Source organism: Oncorhynchus kisutch, unplaced genomic scaffold, assembly GCF_002021735.2.
Source record: "Oncorhynchus kisutch isolate 150728-3 unplaced genomic scaffold, Okis_V2 Okis09a-Okis19a_hom, whole genome shotgun sequence".
Classification (NCBI taxonomy): Eukaryota; Metazoa; Chordata; class Actinopteri; order Salmoniformes; family Salmonidae; genus Oncorhynchus; species Oncorhynchus kisutch.
In genome coordinates this window covers 9,593,990-9,619,605 of record NW_022261985.1, presented here as the reverse complement: position 1 = coordinate 9,619,605, position 25,616 = coordinate 9,593,990, and the positions used below count along the sequence as shown (strand labels likewise).

The 25,616-nt window shown below is 51.1% G+C and overlaps 1 protein-coding gene across 1 annotated transcript in view; it reads right to left on the bottom strand.

The window, feature by feature from the left end:
• Window positions 1-208: 208 nt before the first annotated feature.
• Window positions 209-25,616, bottom strand: part of LOC116360636 (ras-related protein Rab-21) — a 32,006-nt gene continuing 6,598 nt past the window's right edge. Inside the window, exons 2-7 of the mRNA XM_031815650.1 lie at window positions 7,097-7,156; window positions 6,000-6,107; window positions 5,630-5,693; window positions 2,101-2,155; window positions 1,711-1,799; window positions 209-1,047 (exon numbers count right to left, since the gene is read on the bottom strand). Of these exons, the coding sequence (XP_031671510.1) occupies window positions 905-1,047; window positions 1,711-1,799; window positions 2,101-2,155; window positions 5,630-5,693; window positions 6,000-6,107; window positions 7,097-7,156 (519 nt within the window). The 3' untranslated portion in view covers window positions 209-904. The remainder of the gene's footprint in view (window positions 1,048-1,710; window positions 1,800-2,100; window positions 2,156-5,629; window positions 5,694-5,999; window positions 6,108-7,096; window positions 7,157-25,616) is intronic.

The following is a 25,616-nucleotide window of genomic DNA, read 5'->3' as shown; positions in this document are numbered from 1 at the left end:
GTGTGTTAGAAGTCCATCTGCTAGTTTGTAGAAAGACGGGAGGAGAGGCAGAGTCATTCCTTCCATGTTCTCTTCATCACTCAGAGGTCTCATATGGATGGATCAGGGGGGGGGGGGGGGGTCAGAGGTCTCATATGGATGGATCAGGGGGGGGTCAGAGGTCTCATATGGATGGTCAGGGGGGGGGGGGGGGGGTGTCAGAGGTCTCATATGGATGGATCAGGGGGGGGTCAGAGGTCTCATATGGATGGGTCAGGAGGGGGTCAGAGGTCTCATATGGATGGTCAGGGGGGGGGGGGGTCAGAGGTCTCATATGGATGGGTCAGGGGGGGTGTCAGAGGTCTCATATGGATGGATCAGGGGGGGGTCAGAGGTCTCATATGGATGGGTCAGGATGGGGTGTCAGAGGTCTCATATGGATGGTCAGGGGGGGGGGGGGTCAGAGGTCTCATATGGATGGATCAGGGGGGGGTCAGGGGGGGTGTCAGAGGTCTCATATGGATGGGTCAGGGGGGGGGGGGGTCAGAGGTCTCATATGGATGGGTCAGGGGGGGGGGGATCAGAGGTCTCATATGGATGGGTCAGCGGGGGGGGGGGGGTCAGAGGTCTCATATGGATGGGTCAGGAGGGGGGGGGCCAATGAATGAATATTACAGTATAAAGAATGGTATATAAGCACATTGTTCCATAGAGGGAGAAGTGTAGTGAGTAAAGTGGATGATGACTCAGAGGGAGAACAGCAGTCTTCATGTCATAAGGAGGGAGATGAGAGGGGAGGCAACAGTCCTGGTTGCTTAAGGGGGGGAAGGGGGAGGATGGGGTAAGTTGGGACATAGAGGTGGGGGGGGTTGGGACGTGGGGGGGTAAGTTGGGACGTGGAGGGGGTAAGTTGGGACGTGGAGGGTTAAGCGGATGAGCAGCAGCCCCCTGCGGCCGTGGCGGCTTGAGGGTCATCGTCCACGATCTGTACCCCCCTTCGTGATGTCGTTGACTGGCTGGCTCCGTTACCCTTCGCCCTCTCCTCTGCTTGGGCCGTCTCCATCATTCCTGTCAACGAGAGGGAGACGAGAGGGAGAGTCAGTACTGTGGGGAGACGAGAGGGAGAGTCAGTACTGTGGGAGACGAGAGGGAGAGTCAGTACTGTGGGAGACGAGAGGGAGAGTCAGTACTGTGGGAGACGAGAGGGAGAGTCAGTACTGTGGGAGACGAGAGGGAGAGTCAGTACTGTGGGAGACGAGAGGGAGAGTCAGTACTGTGGGAGACGAGAGGGAGAGTCAGTACTGTGGGGAGACGAGAGGGAGAGTCAGTACTGTGGGAGACGAGAGGGAGAGTCAGTACTGTGGGGGACGAGAGGGAGAGTCAGTACTGTGGGGAGACGAGAGGGAGAGTCAGTACTGTGGGGAGACGAGAGGGAGAGTCAGTACTGTGGGAGACGAGAGGGAGAGTCAGTACTGTGGGAGACGAGAGGGAGAGTCAGTACTGTGGGAGACGAGAGGGAGAGTCAGTACTGTGGGAGACGAGAGGGAGAGTCAGTACTGTGGGGAGACAAAGTCCTACCAACAAAAGCTGAAAGTCCTTACAACCAAGAAAGTCCAATCTACAAAAATCAAAGTCCTACCAGTTGGTCCATGATAATATAATATTTTGGTCTGAACCGGAGCCATTACATTCATCATCACTATTCTATAACATGTTAGAACGGCTGCTTACTTTTACACAAGTCAAGGAAGAGTTCTTCTATCCCCTTGTTTAGTTTGGCTGATGTGTGATAGTGTTTTGCCCCCACCGACTCTGCATACCTGTGGAGGAGAGGAATCCACAGAGAAAAACATACCGATCCGTTAGAACCAATCACCATTCAATTGTCAACACTCCACAGACAAAATGTGCGTTTTAGTTATCGATATTCCGACCAAATCACCGTTCAATTAAATCAACGTTCACGTAGAAAAAGAAGGCTGTGGACTTCATGTTTAGACACCGTTATGAAAAAAGGTACTGCCAAAGCAGTACAGCACCATAAGCTGATAAGACTGAACACCGCCTGCTGTACAAGGCCTCTCTACGGTACAGTTACAGGAGAAGAGTGACAAAACGAACCCTTCTGCCTCTTCAACTGATACATGTCTCTCCTTCTCCAGATCTACTTTATTACCTAAGAGAAGAACAAAGAGGATATATTAGTTTAGAGATCACATACGGTATATTTAAACATTAGCACCACCAACTGTACGTCTAGTAGAGTGAAGGCACACTTTATTTAACCAGGAAGAGATCATGGAGGTTAGAACCCTCTCGTGTGATGGGGGCGTGACTGCAACAGTTACGTTTATCCTGACAGTGTTGGTTTAACTCATGATCTACAATGCAGAAGTCAATGACCACCACACACAATTACACCAAATTGCATTTTATATTTTTGTTCAGTGTGCACACACATGTGTGTAGGTATGATATATGTGTGTGGTGTGTGTATGCTAAGTGTGTGTGGTGTGTGTATATGTGGTGTGTGTGTGTGTACAAACACACACACTGAACAAAAATATAAAATGCAACATGTAAAGTGTTGGTCCCATGTCTCAACAGCGGAAATAAAATAATGCAGAAATGTTCCATACTGACAAAAAGTTTATTTCTCTCAAATTTTGTGCACAACTGTATTTACATTCCTGTTAGTAAACATTTCTCCTTTGCAAAGATAATCCATCCACCTGACAGGTGTGGCATATCAAGAAGCTGATTAAACACCATGATCATTACATAGGTGCACCTTGTGCTGGGGACAATAAAGGGCCACTAAAAAGAATTGCAGTGGTCACACAACACAACGCCACAGAAGTTCAGTTTTACAGCAGCGTGCAATTGGCACCAAAGCCATTGCCAGGGGATTGAATGGCAATTTCTCTACCATAATTTCTGTCTGTAAATAAAGCCCTTTTGGGGACTGGCCACCCCTCAGAGCCTGGTTCCTCTCTAGGTTTCTAATCTCCACCCGGCACAGCCAGAAGAGGACTGGCCACCCCACAGAGCCTGGTTCCTCTCTAGGTTTCTAATCTCCACCCGGTACAGCCAGAAGAGGACTGGCTACCCCTCAGAGCCTGGTTCCTCTCTAGGTTTCTAATCTCTACCTGGTACAGTCAGAAGAGGACAGGCCACCCCTCAGAGCCTGGTTCCTCTCTAGGTTTCTTATCTCCACCCAGCACAGCTAGAAGAGGACTGGCCACCCCTCAGAGCCTGGTTCCTCTCTAGGTTTCTTCCTAGGTTCTGACCTTTCTAGGGAGTCTTTCCTAGCCACCGTGCTTCTATATCTGCATGGCTTGCTGTTTGGGGTTTTAGGCTGGGTTTCTGTACAGCACGTTGTGACATTGACTGATGCAAAAAGGGCTTTATAAATACATTTGATTGTTTGACCAACATACATTTCTTTATTTTTATATTTCGTCTTTTACAAAAATATGTTTATCTTTATTCCACAGCTAACGCGCAGATATTATATTATATACTAGCCATGCAAGGTAGCTAGCCATGCAAGGTAGCTAGCCATGCAAGGTAGCTAGCCTAGCTAGCCAGCAAGGTAGCTAGCCATGCAAGGTAGCTAGCCTAGCTAGCCAGCAAGGTAGCTAGCCATGCAAGGTATTTAGCCTAGCTAGCCAGCAAGGTAGTTAGCCAGCAAGGTATTTAGCCTAGCTAGCCAGCAAGGTAGTTAGCCAGCAAGGTATTTAGCCTAGCTAGCCAGCAAGGTAGTTAGCCAGCAAGGTATTTAGCCTAGCTAGCCAGCAAGGTAGTTAGCCTGCATCTCAATGCCTAGGTTGTGAACAGTGCAGTTTCAGATGGACTTTGAGACTTTCTTGTTTATTAGTGTGCTTGTGGTGTTTCAGCAGACACCTCTGCATTCTTATGCACTGCCATAGATAAATATTTGTCTTAAGTTGTACCTAAGAAGGTAAACTGAACAACGGTTTTGTATTTATTTAGGATATAGTAGCTTTTTTGGTGGTTATCTTGTAAACAACAAATAAAATGTTCTTAAATGATGCGTTAAGAAATCATAATTTGGAGTATCTGTTAATAAACTTCTAGAAAAAAGATTGTTTTTCATGCCACATCTAAAAACCAATATCAAAATCGGTGACTTCTACCTCCCTAAAATCAGTATCCGACCCACAAATCCCATACGGGTCGGGCTCTAGTTAAGCTATCACATAAATATTGAGGAGGATGTCACCACAACAATGTCAACAATTATCTACTCTGTGCAACTCGTGCTGCATTTGAAAGGTTCCCTAGCTGCTGGTCGGAGAAGACTGAACGTCAGGGTTGAAAGTTGTAGGCTTTGACATTTCAGAGGGAGAGAGCAACGGGATGTGTCTGAAGCACATTTAGCTGTCCGACAGCTGGTCTTATGTGACTGAAATTTGGAGGAAAGAGAATATCAGAGACAAACTATATTCTAGACTCCCTCCATCCTGGCAACATTATAATGAAATTATTAAGATTGCTATTTAATTGCAGGGCCCCGTAACTAAACTAAATTCTCCATGCCACTTTTAATATATATATATTTTTTACCTTTATTTAACTAGGCAAGTCAGTTAAGAACAAATTCTTATTTTCAATGACGGCCTGGGAACAGTGGGTTAACTGCCTGTTCAGGGGCAGAACAACAGATTTCTACTTTGTCAGCTCGGGGATTCGAACTTTAACCCTAACCCTAGTCCAACGCTCTAACCACTAGGCCCAACCCGCCTCTAACCACTAGGCCCAACCCGCCTCTAACCACTAAGGCCCAACCCGCCTCTAACCACTAGGCCCCCCCCGCCTCTAACCACTAGGGCCAACCCGCCTCTAACCACTAGGGCCACCCCGCCTCTAACCACTAGGGCCACCCCGCCTCTAACCACTAGGGCCACCCCGCCTCTAACCACTAGGGCCACCCCGCCTCTAACCACTAGGGCCACCCCGCCTCTAACCACTAGGGCCACCCCGCCTCTAACCACTAGGGCCACCCCGCCTCTAACCACTAGGGCCACCCCGCCTCTAACCACTAGGGCCACCCCGCCTCTAACCACTAGGCCACCCCGCCTCTAACCACTAGGCCACCCCGCCTCTAACCACTAGGCCACCCCGCCTCTAACCACTAGGCCACCCCGCCTCTAACCACTAGGCCACCCCGCCTCTAACCACTAGGCTAACCTGCCTCTAACCACTAGGCCACCTGCCTCTAACCACTAGGCTACCTGCCTCTAACCACTAGGCTACCCTGCCTCTAACCACTAGGCCACCCTGCCTCTAACCACTAGGCCACCCTGCCTCTAACCACTAGGCCACCCTGCCTCTAACCACTAGGCCACCCTGCCTCTAACCACTAGGCCACCCTGCCTCTAACCACTAGGCCACCCTGCCTCTAACCACTAGGCCACCCTGCCTCTAACCACTAGGCCACCCTGCCTCTAACCACTAGGCTACCCACCTCTAACCACTAGGCCACCCTGCCTCTAACCACTAGGCTACCCACCTCTAACCACTAGGGCAACCTACCCAAGATCGATCCATTTACAGGGTGAAATGTGACAAACAATAAAGGAAGTGTTGAAAAGTGAAAAGTTAGCTATGGTCTGCAATAACTTACCTACTATACATAAACAAATCTCATTCCCCAACATTTTCCTCAATTCTTTGACCCAGTTTTTCACCTGCAAAGCAGAAACATAACATTTCACATCGATTTACAGCTGAAGAAAACAACATTTCAACATTAGAACACAGAGACACCGATGCAAATTAAATATGAATATCAAAAGAAACCATTTTCCATAATAACATTATCTTGACATTTCTATGTAACTCATTTTTGAAATGATGTTCTTCTCTCCAGAGGCTGTGTTCCTAATAGCACCCTGTTTCCCTATGGGCCCTGGTCAAATGTAGTGCACTGTATAGGGAATAGGGTGCTCTTTGGGACACGGCTCCACTGTTCTCTCTGAGGAGATCATAGCTACCTTCTGGAATGAGTCCTCATCTGTGATGTCATAGACCAATATGGCTCCGTTGGAGTCTCTGTAGTAAATGGGACCTAACGCGTGGAACCGCTCCTGACCTGCTGTATCCTGGGGTGGAGAGAGAGAGTCCACTGTTCAAGCCTCTGGAAAAAGACTGACATGGACGGCGACTGGCTACAGATTGGTGGCGAGAACAACATTACACACCAGGAAGAAACACCTGCAAGCCAGACTGATTCAGACAAATAATGTAAACTATGCATCTCTCCCTGCCTGCAACAGACTGACTCAAATCAGAATGGATGCCGAATTCCTGTTCCTATTGCATCAAATGAGGCAGGACCATATGTTACAGGACAGAGATCACTGCAGGACCATATGTTATAGGACAGGGAGAGAGATCACTGCAGGACCATATGTTATAGGACAGGGAGAGAGATCACTGCAGGACCATATGTTATAGGACAGGGAGAGAGATCACTGCAGGACCATATGTTATAGGACAGAGAGAGATCACTGCAGGACCATATGTTATAGGACAGGGAGAGATCACTGCAGGACCATATGTTATAGGACAGGGAGAGAGATCACTGCAGGACCATATGTTATAGGACAGGGAGAGAGATCACTGCAGGACCATATGTTATAGGACAGAGAGAGATCACTGCAGGACCATATGTTACAGGACAGGGGGAGATCACTGCAGGACCATATGTTACAGGACAGGGGGAGATCACTGCAGGACCATATGTTACAGGACAGGGAGAGATCACTGCAGGACCATATGTTATAGGACAGGGAGAGATCACTGCGGGACCATTTGTTACAGGACAGGGAGAGATCACTGCGGGACCATTTGTTACAGGACAGAGAGATCACTACGGGACCATATGTTATAGGACAGAGAGAGATCACTGCAGGACCATATCGTTTCTTCGAGGAGGAACAGGAAGTCAAAGCAGATGAAGGGATCTACATCCTGTTCCCCATATGAGCTCTGGTCAAAAGCAGTGCACCATGTAGGGAACAGGATGCCATTTGGGACCCAGAGGAGTGTCCGACACGCTGAGAGAGAGAGCGAGAGAGCGAGGCCTTACCCATATGGCCAGGTTCACCCTCCTCCCTGTGATGTTGAGCTTCTTGGTGAGGAAGGAGGCCTGGAAGAGACAAAAACACATTAAGTCTTGTGTCTGGAGAAACACACACACAGTAACAGGCCCTGTTTAACTGACACAGTATTAACTAGATTCAGCGCCTATCAACAAGGTGCTGTGAAGAAACACGTACGACTCAGGGAGGAACAGGGACAGACATCAGCTGTGCCACGGGCCCTGGTGAACAGGGACAGGCATCAGCTGTGCCACGGGCCCTGGTGAACAGGGACAGACATCAGCTGTGCCACGGGCCCTGGTGAACAGGGACAGACATCAGCTGAGACACGGGCCCTGGTGAACAGGGACAGACATCAGCTGAGACACGGGCCCTGGTGAACAGGGACAGACATCAGCTGAGACACGGGCCCTGGTGAACAGGGACAGACTCCCCCTTTGCCAAGTCTTACCTGGCAGTGGATGTGTCATTTGGAAAACCATCCCCTTTTAGCCCAGTTATCTACCTGGAAAACCGTGGGGAACATGTTCCTTCTTAATGTAATGTAAGAACTACACCATATACTTTGACAACTTTAGTAAGTTAAGTCATTCTGTTCTCATCCACAGTAATGATCTGGTTCTAAGTATCTCTGTTGCAGTAACATCGTCATCATCTCTCCATTCTCTTCCTCATTAAGACATAGAGATTCCATAATGAAAAGAGCTCTGATGAGAAATGAAGGCGGAATAGGAAGACAGTTGGTGTTCTACTCAGGAAAGGCTAGGCAGTAGAGGAAAGATTACCAGAAAGGAGATCCTAATGTCTTTCTCAGACTGACATCTCAGCATCTGCCTGCCTCGGAGCTTTAGATTTTTACAAGAACTGCCAGTTGGAGAGAGTGAGAGAAACAGTGAGAAACAGATAATGAGTTTTAAAATAGCTCAAAACAGCATGAAGATACAACAACATCTGCTAATGTCATTACGGCCCAGCCAGATATACCAGGCTATCTGAGGACACATTGCATCACCGCTCTCAGTCCACAAGCACATGATCACAATCACGTGTTGCTCAGCAGGGTTCTAGAATTCCAGTCAGTCCCCTGTATCCACGGTAACCAGATAGTACAGCAGAACAGTCACGTAGTCTAATCCAGGAATACCTGAGGATACTGATGGGATTACTAGGTCTTGTTAAAACACTGGGGAGCAGTGGTGCTAGCTGCGTTACTACAGACCCCGGTTCGATTCCAGGCTGTCGCAGCCAACCGCGACCCGGGAGACCCACGAGGCGGCGCACAATTGGCCCAGCGTCATCCGGATTAGGGGAGGGTTTGGTCACATGGGATTGTCCTCGTCCCATCACGCTCCTCGTGGAGGGCTGAGCGAGATGCACGGTTGTCAGCTGTACGGTGTTTCCTCCGACACAGTGGTGCGTCTGGTTTTTGGGTTAAGCGAACATTGTGTCAAGAGGAAGTGCGGCTTGGCGGGGTCGTGTTCCGGAAGCCCCGCGGCTCTCGACCTTTGCCTCTCCCGAGTCCGTACGGGAGTTGCAACGATGGGACAAGACCAACTAGCAATTGGCACGGGCCCTGGTTAAATTGGATACCCCGAAATTGGGGAGAAAAAGGGTTAAAAAAAAAAAAAATGAATTAAAAATAAATTGGGGAGCATTTAGATGTAGTTTTTATTTACATACAGAATCCTAACTAATGAATGAAGACGAAGCCTACTGTGTGAGGTATGACAGCCAGGGTCAATTATTGACCATCAGTGTTCAGTTCATACATGACGCAACACCTCTCAAATGTTGACCTGTCGCTATGCTGCTTCTTTCTGCAGCTGTAAAGACAACACAGACCAGGCCATTTCCATAGGCTTCACCCAGGCATACAGATGCCCAGTTAGGGTAGAGACATGTTCAAAATGTGCCTTGGTGGAGGAGGGCATAAAGACAGACTCCCTGCCCCACAACTAAACCAGTTACCTCCAAAGCATCTCGTTCTCCTCCAAGACAGAAACTAACAACGAAAGTTTTAAAAAAAAAGGTGTGAACTCAGACAACATACCACATCACAATCACAGGCAGACTTTCTCCAGCAGGAGGGGATTTTTACCCAGCATCCTTAGCTTCTAGAGCTGACCAGGATCTATAGTCGGCTCTGGGCAGAGCTAATGGCCTGGATGTCTGCCTGGAGCCTCAGTCTCTCAGCCAGGACCAGCCCATTGATGACTGACTGACCAATAAAAAGCCTCTGCTCTGAAGAGGTGGAGACTAACAGAGGAATAAATAAAGTGCCCTGAGGAGAATTGGGGTCTGAGGGTGAGAGACAAAGAGCTCTGACAGAGAGAGAGAGATAGGGATGAGGTGAGACGAGGGTCGGACCTCTCATCAGGCAAGTTGACAAGGGCGACATTTTCTGAGCTCAACTGACCAAGACGCATCCCCCAACAACACATAATTCTGCCCAAAAACAATGACAATTTCTCTCAACCAGTGGCATATTGCCTTTTTTTTTTAGGTGAGCGCTGATGTCGCCCGGTGATAAGAAGTGCCCACTTTGTCAAAGGCAGGGGCATAAAATATTTATCTTGTCCATTCCCAGCATGCTGTTGGAGAGATCGGTCGCTGCAGCTTTCCACCAACACCACGACAAAAACACTAATCTAACATCAATCATGTAGCAGATATAGGAGAAGGTAGAAAGAGTAGGGGGCATTTCCTGCAGCCTTCAGGCTGGACGACAAAATGGACGACAAAGTAACGAGACTGAAACTTGTAGAAAATCTGTGGTTTCAAGTTTGGAAAAGAAAATACTTGTGCATTTGTCGCCGTGTAAACAACATTACAAACAGACTCAGGATATATCTCCTCCTGATAAAGTCAGGTAGCTGATATTCACAGTTTAAAAAGACAGATTGATTAGTCACAGGAATCAGGACTAATAAAGCCAATGCAACGACCTGTTTTTACAGACGGTGGGCCTAACACACGGATGAGCATTCACATGGGCATTCACATGGGCATTCACACACGGATGGGCATTCACATGAGCATTCACACACGGATGGGCATTCACATGGGCATTCACACACGGATGGGCATTCACACATGGATGAGCATTCACATGAGCATTCACACACGGATGGGCATTCACATGGGCATTCACACACGGATGGGCATTCACATGGGCATTCACACATGGATGAGCATTCACACATGGATGAGCATTCACATGAGCATTCACACATGGATGAGCATTCACACATGGATGAGCATTCACATGAGCATTCACACATGGATGAGCATTCACATGAGCATTCACACATGGATGAGCATTCACATGGGCATTCACACATGGATGAGCATTCACATGAGCATTCACACACGGATGAGCATTCACATGAGCATTCACACATGGATGAGCATTCACATGAGCATTCACATGGGCATTCACACATGGATGAGCATTCACATGAGCATTCACATGGGCATTCACACACGGATGGGCATTCACATGAGCATTCACATGGGCATTCACACACGGATGGGCATTCACATGAGCATTCACACACGGATGGGCATTCACACACGGATGGGCATTCACATGAACATTCACACACGGATGGGCATTCACATGAGCATTCACACACGGATGGGCATTCACATGAGCATTCACACATTAACACACGGATGGGCATTCATAACATTCCATTGAGGGCAGATGTCACAGTATATGTTCTGTCCCACTCCTCGCCCCTACCTGGGCTCGAACCAGGGACCCTCTGCACACAGACAACAGCCACCCTCGAAGCATCGTTACCCATCGCTCCACAAAAGCCAGAGCAAGGGGAACAACTACTTCCTGATCTCAGAGCGAGTGACGTCACCGATTGAAACGCTATTAACGCGCACCACCGCTAACTAGCTAGCCGTTTCACATCGGTTAGGCCGACATGGTAGGTTACACCCCAGTAAGCACGGCTCTGTGTTGTGCTGTACGGGACCGCAGTCTTTTTGTTGCGTTTTACAAATGGTAGTCCTATCACATACAGCGCATTCAGAACTCTTGACTTTTTCCATACTGTTGGGTTACAGACTTATTCTAAAATTGATTCAATTGTTGTTGTTTTTCTCCCTCATCAATCTACACACAATACCCCATAATGACAAAGCAAAAACAGGTTGAAATTTATTTACTCACACACACACACACACACATACATCACATTTACATAAGTATTCAGACCCTTTACTCAGTACTTTGTTGAGACACCTTTGGCAGCGATTACAGCCGGTGTAGGTAGTCATCGTAAATAAGAATTTGTTCTTAACTGACTTGCCTAGTTATATTATTAAAAACTAGATCTAAAATAAATAACTTCCAGGCAGACTAATTTGCATTGGTCTCCTATAGCAAACTAGGCAAGGAGAGGGGGGAGGTGAGGAAGTGAGTCAGAGACCTTTCAGACAGCAGGTATAATGACTACAGCAACCCAAAGAAACAGTTGTTCTCCAAGGGAGCAGAACCAGAGCTCAACTCGCCGCCAAATAGATGGTTTAACACATTCATGAATCTGTGGCTCTGTTGGCAGTTGGCCAGGCTGGGGGCCTGTGGCTCTGTTGGCAGTTGGCCAGGCTGGGGGCCTGTGGCTCTGTTGGCAGATGGCCAGGCTGTGGGCCTGTGGCTCTGTTAGCAGTTGGCCAGGCTGGGGGCCTGTGGCTCTGTTGGCAGTTGGCCAGGCTGGGGGCCTGTGGCTCTGTTGGCAGATGGCCAGGCTGGGGGCCTGTGGCTCTGTTGGCAGTTGGCCAGGCTGGGGGCCTGTGGCTCTGTTGGCAGTTGGCCAGGCTGGGGGCCTGTGGCTCTGTTGGCAGTTGGCCAGGCTGTGGGCCTATGGCTCTGTTGGCAGTTGGCCAGGCTGTGGGCCTGTGGCTCTGTTGGCAGTTGGCCAGGCTGGGGGCCTGTGGCTCTGTTGGCAGTTGGCCAGGCTGGGGGCCTGTGGCTCTGTTGGCAGTTGGCCAGGCTGGGGGCCTGTGGCTCTGTTGGCAGTTGGCCAGGCTGGGGGCCTGTGGCTCTGTTGGCAGTTGGCCAGGCTGGGGGCCTGTGGCTCTGTTGGCAGTTGGCCAGGCTGGGGGCCTGTGGCTCTGTTGGCAGTTGGCCAGGCTGGGGGCCTGTGGCTCTGTTGGCAGTTGGCCAGGCTGGGGGCCTGTGGCTCTGTTGGCAGTTGGCCAGGCTGGGGGCCTGTGGCTCTGTTGGCAGTTGGCCAGGCTGGGGGCCTGTGGCTCTGTTGGCAGTTGGCCAGGCTGGGGGCCTGTGGCTCTGTTGGCAGTTGGCCAGGCTGGGGGCCTGTGGCTCTGTTGGCAGTTGGCCAGGCTGGGGGCCTGTGGCTCTGTTGGCAGTTGGCCAGGCTGGGGGCCTGTGGCTCTGTTGGCAGTTGGCCAGGCTGGGGGCCTGTGGCTCTGTTGGCAGTTGGCCAGGCTGGGGGCCTGTGGCTCTGTTGGCAGTTGGCCAGGCTGGGGGCCTGTGGCTCTGTTGGCAGTTGGCCAGGCTGGGGGCCTGTGGCTCTGTTGGCAGTTGGCCAGGCTGGGGGCCTGTGGCTCTGTTGGCAGATGGCCAGGCTGGGGGCCTGTGGCTCTGTTGGCAGTTGGCCAGGCTGGGGGCCTGTGGCTCTGTTGGCAGTTGGCCAGGCTGGGGGCCTGTGGCTCTGTTGGCAGTTGGCCAGGCTGGGGGCCTGTTGGCAGTTGGCCAGGCTGGGGGCCTGTGGCTCTGTTGGCAGTTGGCCAGGCTGGGGGCCTGTGGCTCTGTTGGCAGTTGGCCAGGCTGGGGGCCTGTGGCTCTGTTGGCAGTTGGCCAGGCTGGGGGCCTGTGGCTCTGTTGGCAGTTGGCCAGGCTGGGGGCCTGTGGCTCTGTTGGCAGTTGGCCAGGCTGGGGGCCTGTGGCTCTGTTGGCAGTTGGCCAGGCTGGGGGCCTGTGGCTCTGTTGGCAGTTGGCCAGGCTGGGGGCCTGTGGCTCTGTTGGCAGTTGGCCAGGCTGGGGGCCTGTGGCTCTGTTGGCAGTTGGCCAGGCTGGGGGCCTGTGGCTCTGTTGGCAGATGGCCAGGCTGGGGGCCTGTGGCTCTGTTGGCAGTTGGCCAGGCTGGGGGCCTGTGGCTCTGTTGGCAGTTGGCCAGGCTGGGGGCCTGTGGCTCTGTTGGCAGTTGGCCAGGCTGGGGGCCTGTGGCTCTGTTGGCAGTTGGCCAGGCTGGGGGCCTGTGGCTCTGTTGGCAGTTGGCCAGGCTGGGGGCCTGTGGCTCTGTTGGCAGTTGGCCAGGCTGGGGGCCTGTGGCTCTGTTGGCAGTTGGCCAGGCTGGGGGCCTGTGGCTCTGTTGGCAGTTGGCCAGGCTGGGGGCCTGTGGCTCTGTTGGCAGTTGGCCAGGCTGGGGGCCTGTTGGCAGTTGGCCAGGCTGGGGGCCTGTGGCTCTGTTGGCAGTTGGCCAGGCTGGGGGCCTGTGGCTCTGTTGGCAGTTGGCCAGGCTGGGGGCCTGTGGCTCTGTTGGCAGTTGGCCAGGCTGGGGGCCTGTGGCTCTGTTGGCAGTTGGCCAGGCTGGGGGCCTGTGGCTCTGTTGGCAGTTGGCCAGGCTGGGGGCCTGTGGCTCTGTTGGCAGTTGGCCAGGCTGGGGGCCTGTGGCTCTGTTGGCAGTTGGCCAGGCTGGGGGCCTGTGGCTCTGTTGGCAGTTGGCCAGGCTGGGGGCCTGTGGCTCTGTTAGCAGTTGGCCAGGCTGGGGGCCTGTGGCTCTGTTGGCAGTTGGCCAGGCTGTGGGCCTGTGGCTCTGTTGGCAGTTGGCCAGGCTGGGGGCCTGTGGCTCTGTTGGCAGTTGGCCAGGCTGGGGGCCTGTGGCTCTGTTGGCAGATGGCCAGGCTGGGGGCCTGTGGCTCTGTTGGCAGTTGGCCAGGCTGGGGGCCTGTGGCTCTGTTGGCAGTTGGCCAGGCTGTGGGCCTGTGGCTCTGTTGGCAGTTGGCCAGGCTGGGGGCCTGTGGCTCTGTTGGCAGTTGGCCAGGCTGGGGGCCTGTGGATCTGTTGGCAGTTGGCCAGGCTGGGGGCCTGTGGCTCTGTTGGCAGTTGGCCAGGCTGGGGGCCTGTGGCTCTGTTGGCAGTTGGCCAGGCTGGGGGCCTGTGGCTCTGTTGGCAGTTGGCCAGGCTGGGGGCCTGTGGCTCTGTTGGCAGTTGGCCAGGCTGGGGGCCTGTGGCTCTGTTAGCAGTTGGCCAGGCTGGGGGCCTGTGGCTCTGTTGGCAGTTGGCCAGGCTGGGGGCCTGTGGCTCTGTTGGCAGTTGGCCAGGCTGGGGGCCTGTGGCTCTGTTGGCAGTTGGCCAGGCTGGGGGCCTGTGGCTCTGTTGGCAGTTGGCCAGGCTGGGGGCCTGTGGCTCTGTTGGCAGTTGGCCAGGCTGGGGGCCTGTGGCTCTGTTGGCAGTTGGCCAGGCTGGGGGCCTGTGGCTCTGTTGGCAGTTGGCCAGGCTGGGGGCCTGTGGCTCTGTTGGCAGTTGGCCAGGCTGGGGGCCTGTGGCTCTGTTGGCAGTTGGCCAGGCTGTGGGCCTGTGGCTCTGTTGGCAGTTGGCCAGGCTGGGGGCCTGTGGCTCTGTTGGCAGTTGGCCAGGCTGTGGGCCTGTGGCTCTGTTGGCAGTTGGCCAGGCTGGGGGCCTGTGGCTCTGTTGGCAGTTGGCCAGGCTGGGGGCCTGTGGCTCTGTTGGCAGTTGGCCAGGCTGGGGGCCTGTGGCTCTGTTGGCAGTTGGCCAGGCTGGGGGCCTGTGGCTCTGTTGGCAGTTGGCCAGGCTGGGGGCCTGTGGCTCTGTTGGCAGTTGGCCAGGCTGGGGGCCTGTGGCTCTGTTGGCAGTTGGCCAGGCTGGGGGCCTGTGGCTCTGTTGGCAGTTGGCCAGGCTGGGGGCCTGTGGCTCTGTTGGCAGTTGGCCAGGCTGGGGGCCTCCAACTCTCATGTCTGCTTATTTTACTGTATATGCAGCAGCTGGAGTCTACAGGGTCAGCTCAGGTCAACGTCCAAGCTTCCTACAGCGATGTTTAACCTCCTACAGCGATGTTTAACCACCTACAACGATCTGATCCAATCCCCAGGGTCAGCTCAGGTCAACGTCCAAGGTTCCCACAGCGATGTTTAACCACCTACAACGATCTGATCCAATCCCCAGGGTCAGCTCAGGTCAACGTCCAAGCTTCCTACAGCGATGTTTAACCACCTACAGCGATGTTTAACCACCTACAACGATCTGATCCAATCCCCAGGGTCAGCTCAGGTCAACGTCCAAGCTTCCTACAGCGATGTTTAACCACCTACAGCGATGTTTAACCACCTACAACGATCTGATCCAATCCCCAGGGTCAGCTCAGGTCAACGTCCAAGCTTCCTACAGCGATGTTTAACCTCCTACAACGATCTGATCCAATCCCCAGGGTCAGCTCAGGTCAACGTCCAAGCTTCCTACAGCGATGTTTAACCTCCTACAACGATCTGATCCAATCCCCAGGGTCAGCTCAGGTCAACGTCCAAGCTTCCTACAGCGATGTTTAACCTCCTACAACGATCTGATCCAATCCCCAGGGTCAGCTCAGGTCAACGTCCAAGCTTCCTACAGCGATGTTTAACCTCCTACAACGATCTGATCCAATCCCCAGGGTCAGCTCAGGTCAACGTCCAAGCTTCCTACAGCGATGTTTAACCTCCTACAACGATCTGATCCAATCCCCAGGGTCAGCTCAGGTCAACGTCCAAGCTTCCTACAGCGATGTTTAACCACCTACAACGATCTGATCCAATCCCCAGGGTCAGCTCAGGTCAACGTCCAAGCTTCCTACAGCGATGTTTAACCTCCTACAACGATCTGATCCAATCCCCAGGGTCAGCTCAGGTCAACGTCCAAGCTTCCTACAGCGATGTTTAACCTCCTACAGCGATCTGATCCAATCCCCAGGGTCAGCTCAGGTCAACGTCCAAGGTTCCCACAGCGATGTTTAACCACCTACAACGATCTGATCCAATCCCCAGGGTCAGCTCAGGTCAACGTCCAAGGTTCCCACAGCGATGTTTAACCACCTACAACGATCTGATCCAATCCCCAGGGTCAGCTCAGGTCAACATCCAAGCTTCCTACAGCGATGTTTAACCACCCACAGCGATGTTTAACCACCTACAACGATCTGATCCAATCCCCAGGGTCAGCTCAGGTCAACGTCCAAGCTTCCTACAGCGATGTTTAACCACCTACAGCGATGTTTAACCACCTACAACGATCTGATCCAATCCCCAGGGTCAGCTCAGGTCAACGTCCAAGCTTCCTACAGCGATGTTTAACCTCCTACAACGATCTGATCCAATCCCCAGGGTCAGCTCAGGTCAACGTCCAAGCTTCCTACAGCGATGTTTAACCACCTACAACGATCTGATCCAATCCCCAGGGTCAGCTCAGGTCAACGTCCAAGCTTCCTACAGCGATGTTTAACCTCCTACAACGATCTGATCCAATCCCCAGGGTCAGCTCAGGTCAACGTCCAAGCTTCCTACAGCGATGTTTAACCTCCTACAGCGATCTGATCCAATCCCCAGGGTCAGCTCAGGTCAACGTCCAAGGTTCCCACAGCGATGTTTAACCACCTACAACGATCTGATCCAATCCCCAGGGTCAGCTCAGGTCAACGTCCAAGGTTCCCACAGCGATGTTTAACCACCTACAACGATCTGATCCAATCCCCAGGGTCAGCTCAGGTCAACGTCCAAGCTTCCTACAGCGATGTTTAACCACCCACAGCGATGTTTAACCACCTACAACGATCTGATCCAATCCCCAGGGTCAGCTCAGGTCAACGTCCAAGCTTCCTACAGCGATGTTTAACCACCTACAGCGATGTTTAACCACCTACAACGATCTGATCCAATCCCCAGGGTCAGCTCAGGTCAACGTCCAAGCTTCCTACAGCGATGTTTAACCTCCTACAGCGATGTTTAACCACCTACAACGATCTGATCCAATCCCCAGGGTCAGCTCAGGTCAACGTCCAAGCTTCCTACAGCGATGTTTAACCTCCTACAGCGATGTTTAACCACCTACAACGATCTGATCCAATCCCCAGGGTCAGCTCAGGTCAACGTCCAAGCTTCCTACAGCGATGTTTAACCTCCTACAGCGATGTTTAACCACCTACAACGATCTGATCCAATCCCCAGGGTCAGCTCAGGTCAACGTCCAAGCTTCCTACAGCGATGTTTAACCTCCTACAGCGATGTTTAACCACCTACAACGATCTGATCCAATCCCCAGGGTCAGCTCAGGTCAACGTCCAAGCTTCCTACAGCGATGTTTAACCTCCTACAGCGATGTTTAACCACCTACAACGATCTGATCCAATCCCCAGGGTCAGCTCAGGTCAACGTCCAAGGTTCCCACAGCGATGTTTAACCTCCTACAGCGATGTTTAACCACCTACAACGATCTGATCCAATCCCCAGGGTCAGCTCAGGTCAACGTCCAAGCTTCCTACAGCGATGTTTAACCTCCTACAGCGATGTTTAACCACCTACAACGATCTGATCCAATCCCCAGGGTCAGCTCAGGTCAACGTCCAAGCTTCCTACAGCGATGTTTAACCACCTACAACGATCTGATCCAATCCCCAGGGTCAGCTCAGGTCAACGTCCAAGCTTCCTACAGCGATGTTTAACCTCCTACAACGATCTGATCCAATCCCCAGAGTCAGCTCAGGTCAACGTCCAAGCTTCCTACAGCGATGTTTAACCTCCTACAGCGATGTTTAACCACCTACAACGATCTGATCCAATCCCCAGGGTCAGCTCAGGTCAACATCCAAGGTTCCCACAGCGATGTTTAACCTCCTACAACGATCTGATCCAATCCCCAGGGTCAGCTCAGGTCAACGTCCAAGGTTCCCACAGCGATGTTTAACCTCCTACAACGATCTGATCCAATCCCCAGGGTCAGCTCAGGTCAACGTCCAAGGTTCCCACAGCGATGTTTAACCTCCTACAACGATCTGATCCAATCCCCTTTAACAGTTTCCTTACCACATCTCTTCCTCATCAGATGGACATTATGGCTTCTGTTCCTCGTGGAAGACATAGAAGCTTATGGAAAAGCAGGACATGAAGGCTTCATTTCCAGTCAGGATTGATCTTCATTTCCCTGCTCATTAGACCTATACACTGTACAGTACCGAGGCACAGCCCATTAGACCTATAGACTGTACAGTACCGAGGCACAGCCCATTAGACCTATACACTGTACAGTACCGAGGCACAGCCCATTAGACCTATAGACTGTACAGTACCGAGGTACAGCCCATTAGACTGTACAGTACCAAGGCACAGCCCATTAGACCTATACACTGTACAGTACCAAGGCACAGCCCATTAGACCTAAACTGTACAGTACCGAGGCACAGCCCATTAGACCTATACACTGTACAGTACCGAGGCACAGCCCATTAGACCTAGACTGTACAGTACCAAGGCACAGCTCATTAGACCTATACACTGTACAGTACCGAGGCACAGCCCATTAGACTGTACAGTACCGAGGCACAGCCCATTAGACTGTACAGTACCAAGGCACAGCCCATTAGACTGTACAGTACCAAGGCACAGCCCATTAGACTGTACAGTACCGAGGCACAGCCCATTAGACCTATAGACTGTACAGTACCGAGGCACAGCCCATTAGACCTATAGACTGTACAGTACCAAGGCACAGCCCATTAGACCTATAGACTGTACAGTACCGAGGCACAGCCCATTAGACCTATAGACTGTACAGTACCGAGGCACAGCCCATTAGACCTATAGACTGTACAGTACCGAGGCACAGCCCATTAGACTGTACAGTACCGAGGCACAGCCCATTAGACCTATACAGTACCGAGGCACAGCCCATTAGACCTATACAGTACCGAGGCACAGCCCATTAGACCTATACAGTACCGAGGCACAGCCCATTAGACCTATACACTGTACAGTACCGAGGCACAGCCCATTAGACTGTACAGTACCGAGGCACAGCCCATTAGACCTATACAGTACCGAGGCACAGCCCATTAGACCTATAGACTGTACAGTACCGAGGCACAGCCCATTAGACCTATAGACTGTACAGTACCGAGGCACAGCCCATTAGACCTATAGACTGTACAGTACCGAGGCACAGCCCATTAGACCTATAGACTGTACAGTACCGAGGCACAGCCCATTAGACTGTACAGTACCGAGGCACAGCCCATTAGACCTATACAGTACCGAGGCACAGCCCATTAGACCTATACAGTACCGAGGCACAGCCCATTAGACCTATACACTGTACAGTACCGAGGCACAGCCCATTAGACTGTACAGTACCGAGGCACAGCCCATTAGACTGTACAGTACCGAGGCACAGCCCATTAGACTGTACAGTACCGAGGCACAGCCCATTAGACTGTACAGTACCGAGGCACAGCCCATTAGACTGTACAGTACCGAGGCACAGCCCATTAGACTGTACCAGTACCGAGGCACAGCCCATTAGACTGTACAGTACCGAGGCACAGCCCATTAGACTGTACAGTACCGAGGCACAGCCCATTAGACTGTACAGTACCGAGGCACAGCCCATTAGACTGTACAGTACCGAGGCACAGCCCATTAGACTGTACAGTACCGAGGCACAGCCCATTAGACTGTACAGTACCGAGGCACAGCCCATTAGACTGTACAGTACCGAGGCACAGCCCATTAGACTGTACAGTACCGAGGCACAGCCCATTAGACTGTACAGTACCGAGGCACAGCCCATTAGACTGTACAGTACCGAGGCACAGCCCATTAGACCTATACACTGTACAGTACCAAGGCACAGCCCATTAGACCTATAGACTGTACAGTACCGAGGCACAGCCCATTAGACCTATAGACTGTACAGTACCAAGGCACAGCCCATTAGACCTATAGACTGTACAGTACCGAGGCACAGCCCATTAGACTGTACAGTACCGAGGCACAGCCCATTAGACTGTACAGTACCGAGGCACAGCCCATTAGACTGTACAGTACCGAGGCACAGCCCATTAGACTGTACAGTACCGAGGCACAGCCCATTAGACCTATACACTGTACAGTACCAAGGCACAGCCCATTAGACCTAAACTGTACAGTACCAAGGCACAGCCCATTAGACCTATAGACTGTACAGTACCAAGGCACAGCTCATTAGACCTATACACTGTACAGTACCGAGGCACAGCCCATTAGACTGTACAGTACCAAGGCACAGCCCATTAGACCTATACACTGTACAGTACCAAGGCACAGCCCATTAGACCTAAACTGTACAGTACCAAGGCACAGCCCATTAGACCTATAGACTGTACAGTACCGAGGCACAGCCCATTAGACTGTACAGTACAGCAGAGGACCAGGGGCTGGGCCCAGATAGTACAGTACAGCAGAGGACCAGGGGCTGGGCCCAGATAGTACAGTACAGCAGAGGACCAGGGGCTGGGCCCAGATAGTACAGTACAGCAGAGGACCAGGGGCTGGGCCCAGATAGTACAGTACAGCAGAGGACCAGGGGCTGGGCCCAGATAGTACAGTACAGCAGAGGCCCAGATAGCAGGGCCCAAAACTACTAATTGCCAGCCAAAATAACCCACTATTCAGATTTACTGGTCCTGGTCAGCCTGATCCTGGATCTGTTTGTGCTGTCTCAAACACAAACAGATCCAGGAACAAGGTTAACTCCAACCGGTATGGAAAAATATACTAAAATAGGCCTACAGCATCCACCTCCAATCCTGATCCATAACGCTTAACATGGGGGAATGTGAAACATGCAGATTAGGCTATTAGCAGCATAGAAGCGGACCACTCTCACGTGAGCTGGGCTAGATGATGATCCTTTGACCTAGACTTACATCATTACAAATCTCTGGCTGGCTGCTAAGGCCTTTCCACTGACCATGCCAATCTGCCATACAGCCCAGGGCACTGCTGCCTCCCCCCCCCAGGGCACGGCTGCCCCCCCCCCCCAGGGCACGGCTGCCTCCCCCCCCCAGGGCACGGCTGCCTCCCCCCCCCAGGGCACGGCTGCCCCCCCCCCCCCAGGGCTGAACACACCATCCCCACTGTCAAACATGGTGGTGGCAGCATCATGGTTTGGGCCTGCTTTTCTTCAGCAGGGACAGGGAAGATGGTTAAAATTGATGGGAAGATGGATGGAGCCAAATACAGGACCATTCTGGAAGAAAACCTGATGGAGTCTGCAAAAGACCAGAGACTGGGACGGAGATTTGTCTTCCAACAAGACAATGATCCAAAACATAAAGCAAAATCTACAATGGAATGGTTCAAAAATAAACATATCCAGGTGTTAGAATGGCCAAGTCAAAGTCCAGACCTGAATCCAATCGAGAATCTGTGGAAAGAACTGAAAACTGCTGTTCACAAATGCTCTCCATCCAACCTCACTGAGCTCGAGCTGTTTTGAAAGGAGGAATGGGAAAAATGTTCAGTCTCTCGATGTGCAAAACTGATAGAGCGACTTACAGCTGTAATCGCAGCAAAAGGTGGCGCTACAAAGTATTAACTTAAGGGGGCTGAATAGTTTTGCACACCCAATTTTTCCGTTTTTGATTTGTTAAAAAAGTTTGAAATATCCAATAAATGTCGTTCCACTTCATGATTGTGTCCCACTTGTTGTTGATTCTTCACAAAAAAATACAGTTTTATATCTTTATGTTTGAAGCCTGAAATGTGGCAAAAGGTCGCAAAGTTCAAGGGGGCCGAATACTTTCGCAAGGCACTGTATATTACCTTGGTTCTGTAGCTTAAAATATTAACACTCTAAAACTTATATTCATATTAGAGTGTGATGAAACAAAGCTGGATTACAGATCTGCGTCCCAAATGGCATCATATTCCCTATATAGTGCACTACCTTTGACCATAGGACCCTGGTCTAAAGTAGTGCACTACATAGCAAATGGGGTGCCATTTGGGATACGTATTAGTCATCATGGGACTATGTCCAAACATTGCCTAATGGAGCTGACAGTTTGGACGAGTATTTAAATGAGAGTTGAGTCAGTCATGATTAACTAAACCTGAATCCTCTCCAGCTAACGAACTGAAAGTTATTCTCTCCCCCCCGGTTTCTCCTTTACTGTTCAGCTGAGGAGGAGTGTGTGAACCTAAAAGACCCAGTTACCCAAAACAATAGGCCTGGGTTATGTTCATTAGGCAAGAAACGGAAGCAACAGAACGGAAACGAGGGGACGGACTACTACCTGGAGTCCAATAAGAAACACTCACATTCGTTTTCATTTGTGTGTCCTAATGAATACGACCCTAGTTGGTACTCCTTCCTTCCTCTCTACTTGTGGGAGGGTCAGGTTACAGCCAAGGCAGCGTTTTACATAGAAACAAAAGCAACTTGGCTCTGAGGTAGCTGTGCTAGAAAACAGGCACTTTCCTTTTCTGACATGTAGAAACCAGGAGCCTGTGTGGGAGGGTTTGTTGAAGACTTCAGAACACTGACAGCACGAAGCCTGTGAAGAGCTATTGATTACAATTCAGAGTTAGGAGACGAAACCTTTGGTTTCTTCTAAAAAATGGGCGGTTGATTAGGTTAACCATATGTAAACACGTGTGATATCGAGGCCTCACTGTTTACATGCAAGAAGAAAATTAAAGGCTATATTTTATCTACACTTCACAGCAGCCATTACTGTGGAGGTTAAACCTCTGTGGTGGTAGGCCAAGTCAGTTCAGGACACTTTCTCTAAACCTGACCCTTGCTGACCTCTGGACAACGGGAGCGCGTCTAGGCCAGGCTAACAAGCTGAGCGCGTCTAGGCCAGGCTAACAAGCTGAGCGCGTCTTGGCCAGGCTAACAAGCTGAGCGCGTCTAGGCCAGGCTAACAAGCTGAGCGCGTCTAGGCCAGGCTAACAAGCTGAGCGCGTCTAGGCCAGGCTAACAAGCTGAGCGCGTCTAGGCCAGGCTAACAAGCTGAGCGAGTCTAGGCTAATCTAACAACCTGAGCGCGTCTAGGCTAATCTAACAACCTGAGCGCGTCTAGGCTAATCTAACAACCTGGGCCCAGTTTCCAGATAGCGATGGAATTTAGGCTTCGGAGTGTTTTAATCGATCATCTTTCCTACAACGGCCGAAGTTGTAACGTGTTTCCCTAAACAGCACGCAGAGGGAACGGTCACGTCGTTGAGGCGTTTGTCAATACTGATAGAATGGAAAGACAAAAAAGGTACTGCTGCTCTCAGATCAGCTTTCTCCATTCAAATTTTACCTGAACATAATTATTCCACAATACTGACAATGGATCAGTTCCTAGATAAATATTGTCACCTGTGGCTGCAAATATTGAAGCGGCTTATTCTAATGCTTACCCTACAAATTACGATTTGGCACATCGTTGCATACCTGTTAGGCTACACGTCATGAAATAGAGGCAAGAATGACAGACAGTAGCAAAAGAGCAAAATACTAAATAAATGGAATGAACATGAAATTGTAGCCTATACTGCAGGTAGTGGTTTGAGATTCCTGTAATAAACTGACACACACCATAAAGCCGACCCTAACCGGTCTGTGCTGGCTCAGATCATTGCTTTTCACATCGTCCTTTCCAGAACAGTTCCAGTGACTATGGTGGATGCGTAACCAGGCCAGAACAGAACAGCATGGCTCAGTAGTGTGAAAAGGGTCTGAGGTCTAGGGTAACCAGGCCAGAACAGCTCAGCTCAGTAGTGTGGAAAGGGTCTGAGAGGCCTAGGGTAACCAGGCCAGAACAGAACAGCTTGGCTCAGTAGTGTGAGAAGGGTCTGAGAGGCCTAGGGTGGCCTGAAGACAGGGTTCAGAACAGCATGGCTCAGTAGTGTGAGAAGGGTCTGAGAGGCCTAGGGTGGCCTGAAGACCGGGTTCAGTACAGCTTGAGGTTGGCATGACTACTACACTACAAGTAGCTTACATGACAGTAGAATTATGGGCTTGTGCCAAAGTTCACTCATCGTCTAGTCTGTAGTAGCCTGTAGTGGTCTCTGAGTGGCTCATTTCATGGCTCATTTCAGAGGAAAGTGCAAACATATTATAACATCTGCTAGGGGCTGTACAGGCTAATCTTCTTGGGTTGTCATCTCAGGCTGATGTTTCCACGGCATCAATGGATGTTGACATTTAGTCTAGCCTAGGGTAGGTCAGCATGGGGACAGATGATCAGTAATAAGTCTAGCCTAGGGTAGGTCAGCATGGGGACAAATGATCAGTAATAAGTCTAGCCTAGGGTAGGTCAGCATGGGGACAGATGATCAGTAATAAGTCTAGCCTAGGGTACGTCAGCATGGGGACAGAAGATCAGTAATAAGTCTAGCCTAGGGTAGGTCAGCATGGGGACAGATGATCAGTAATAAGTCTAGCCTAGGGTAGGTCGGCATGGGGACAGGTGATCAGTAATAAGTCTAGCCTAGGGTAGGTCAGCATGGGGACAGATGATCAGTAATAAGTCTAGCCTAGGGTAGGTCAGCATGGGGACAGATGATCAGTAATAAGTCTAGCCTAGGGTACGTCAGCATGGGGACAGAAGATCAGTAATAAGTCTAGCCTAGGGTAGGTCAGCATGGGGACAGATGATCAGTAATAAGTCTAGCCTAGGGTAGGTCGGCATGGGGACAGGTGATCAGTAATAAGTCTAGCCTAGGGTAGGTCAGCATGGGGACAGATGATCAGTAATAAGTCTAGCCTAGGGTAGGTCAGCATGGGGACAAATGATCAGTAATAAGTCTAGCCTAGGGTAGGTCAGCATGTAGACAGATCAGTAATAAGTCTAGCCTAGGGTAGGTCAGCATGGGGACAGATGATCAGTAATAAGTCTAGCCTAGGGTAGGTCAGCATGGGGACAGATGATCAGTAATAAGTCTAGCCTAGGGTACGTCAGCATGGGGACAGAAGATCAGAAATAAGTCTAGCCTAGGGTAGGTCAGCATGGGGACAGATGATCAGTAATAAGTCTAGCCTAGGGTAGGTCGGCATGGGGACAGGTGATCAGTAATAAGTCTAGCCTAGGGTAGGTCAGCATGGGGACAGATGATCAGTAATAAGTCTAGCCTAGGGTAGGTCAGCATGGGGACAGATGATCAGTAATAAGTCTAGCCTAGGGTAGGTCAGCATGTAGACAGATCAGTAATAAGTCTAGCCTAGGGTAGGTCAGCATGGGGACAGATGATCAGTAATAAGTCTAGCCTAGGGTAGGTCAGCATGGGGACAGATGATCAGTAATAAGTCTAGCCTAGGGTAGGTCGGCATGGGGACAGGTGATCAGTAATAAGTCTAGCCTAGGGTAGGTCAGCATGGGGACAGATGATCAGTAATAAGTCTAGCCTAGGGTAGGTCAGCATGGGGACAGGTGATCAGTAATAAGTCTAGCCTAGGGTAGGTCAGCATGGGGACAGATGATCAGTAATAAGTCTAGCCTAGGGTAGGTCAGCATG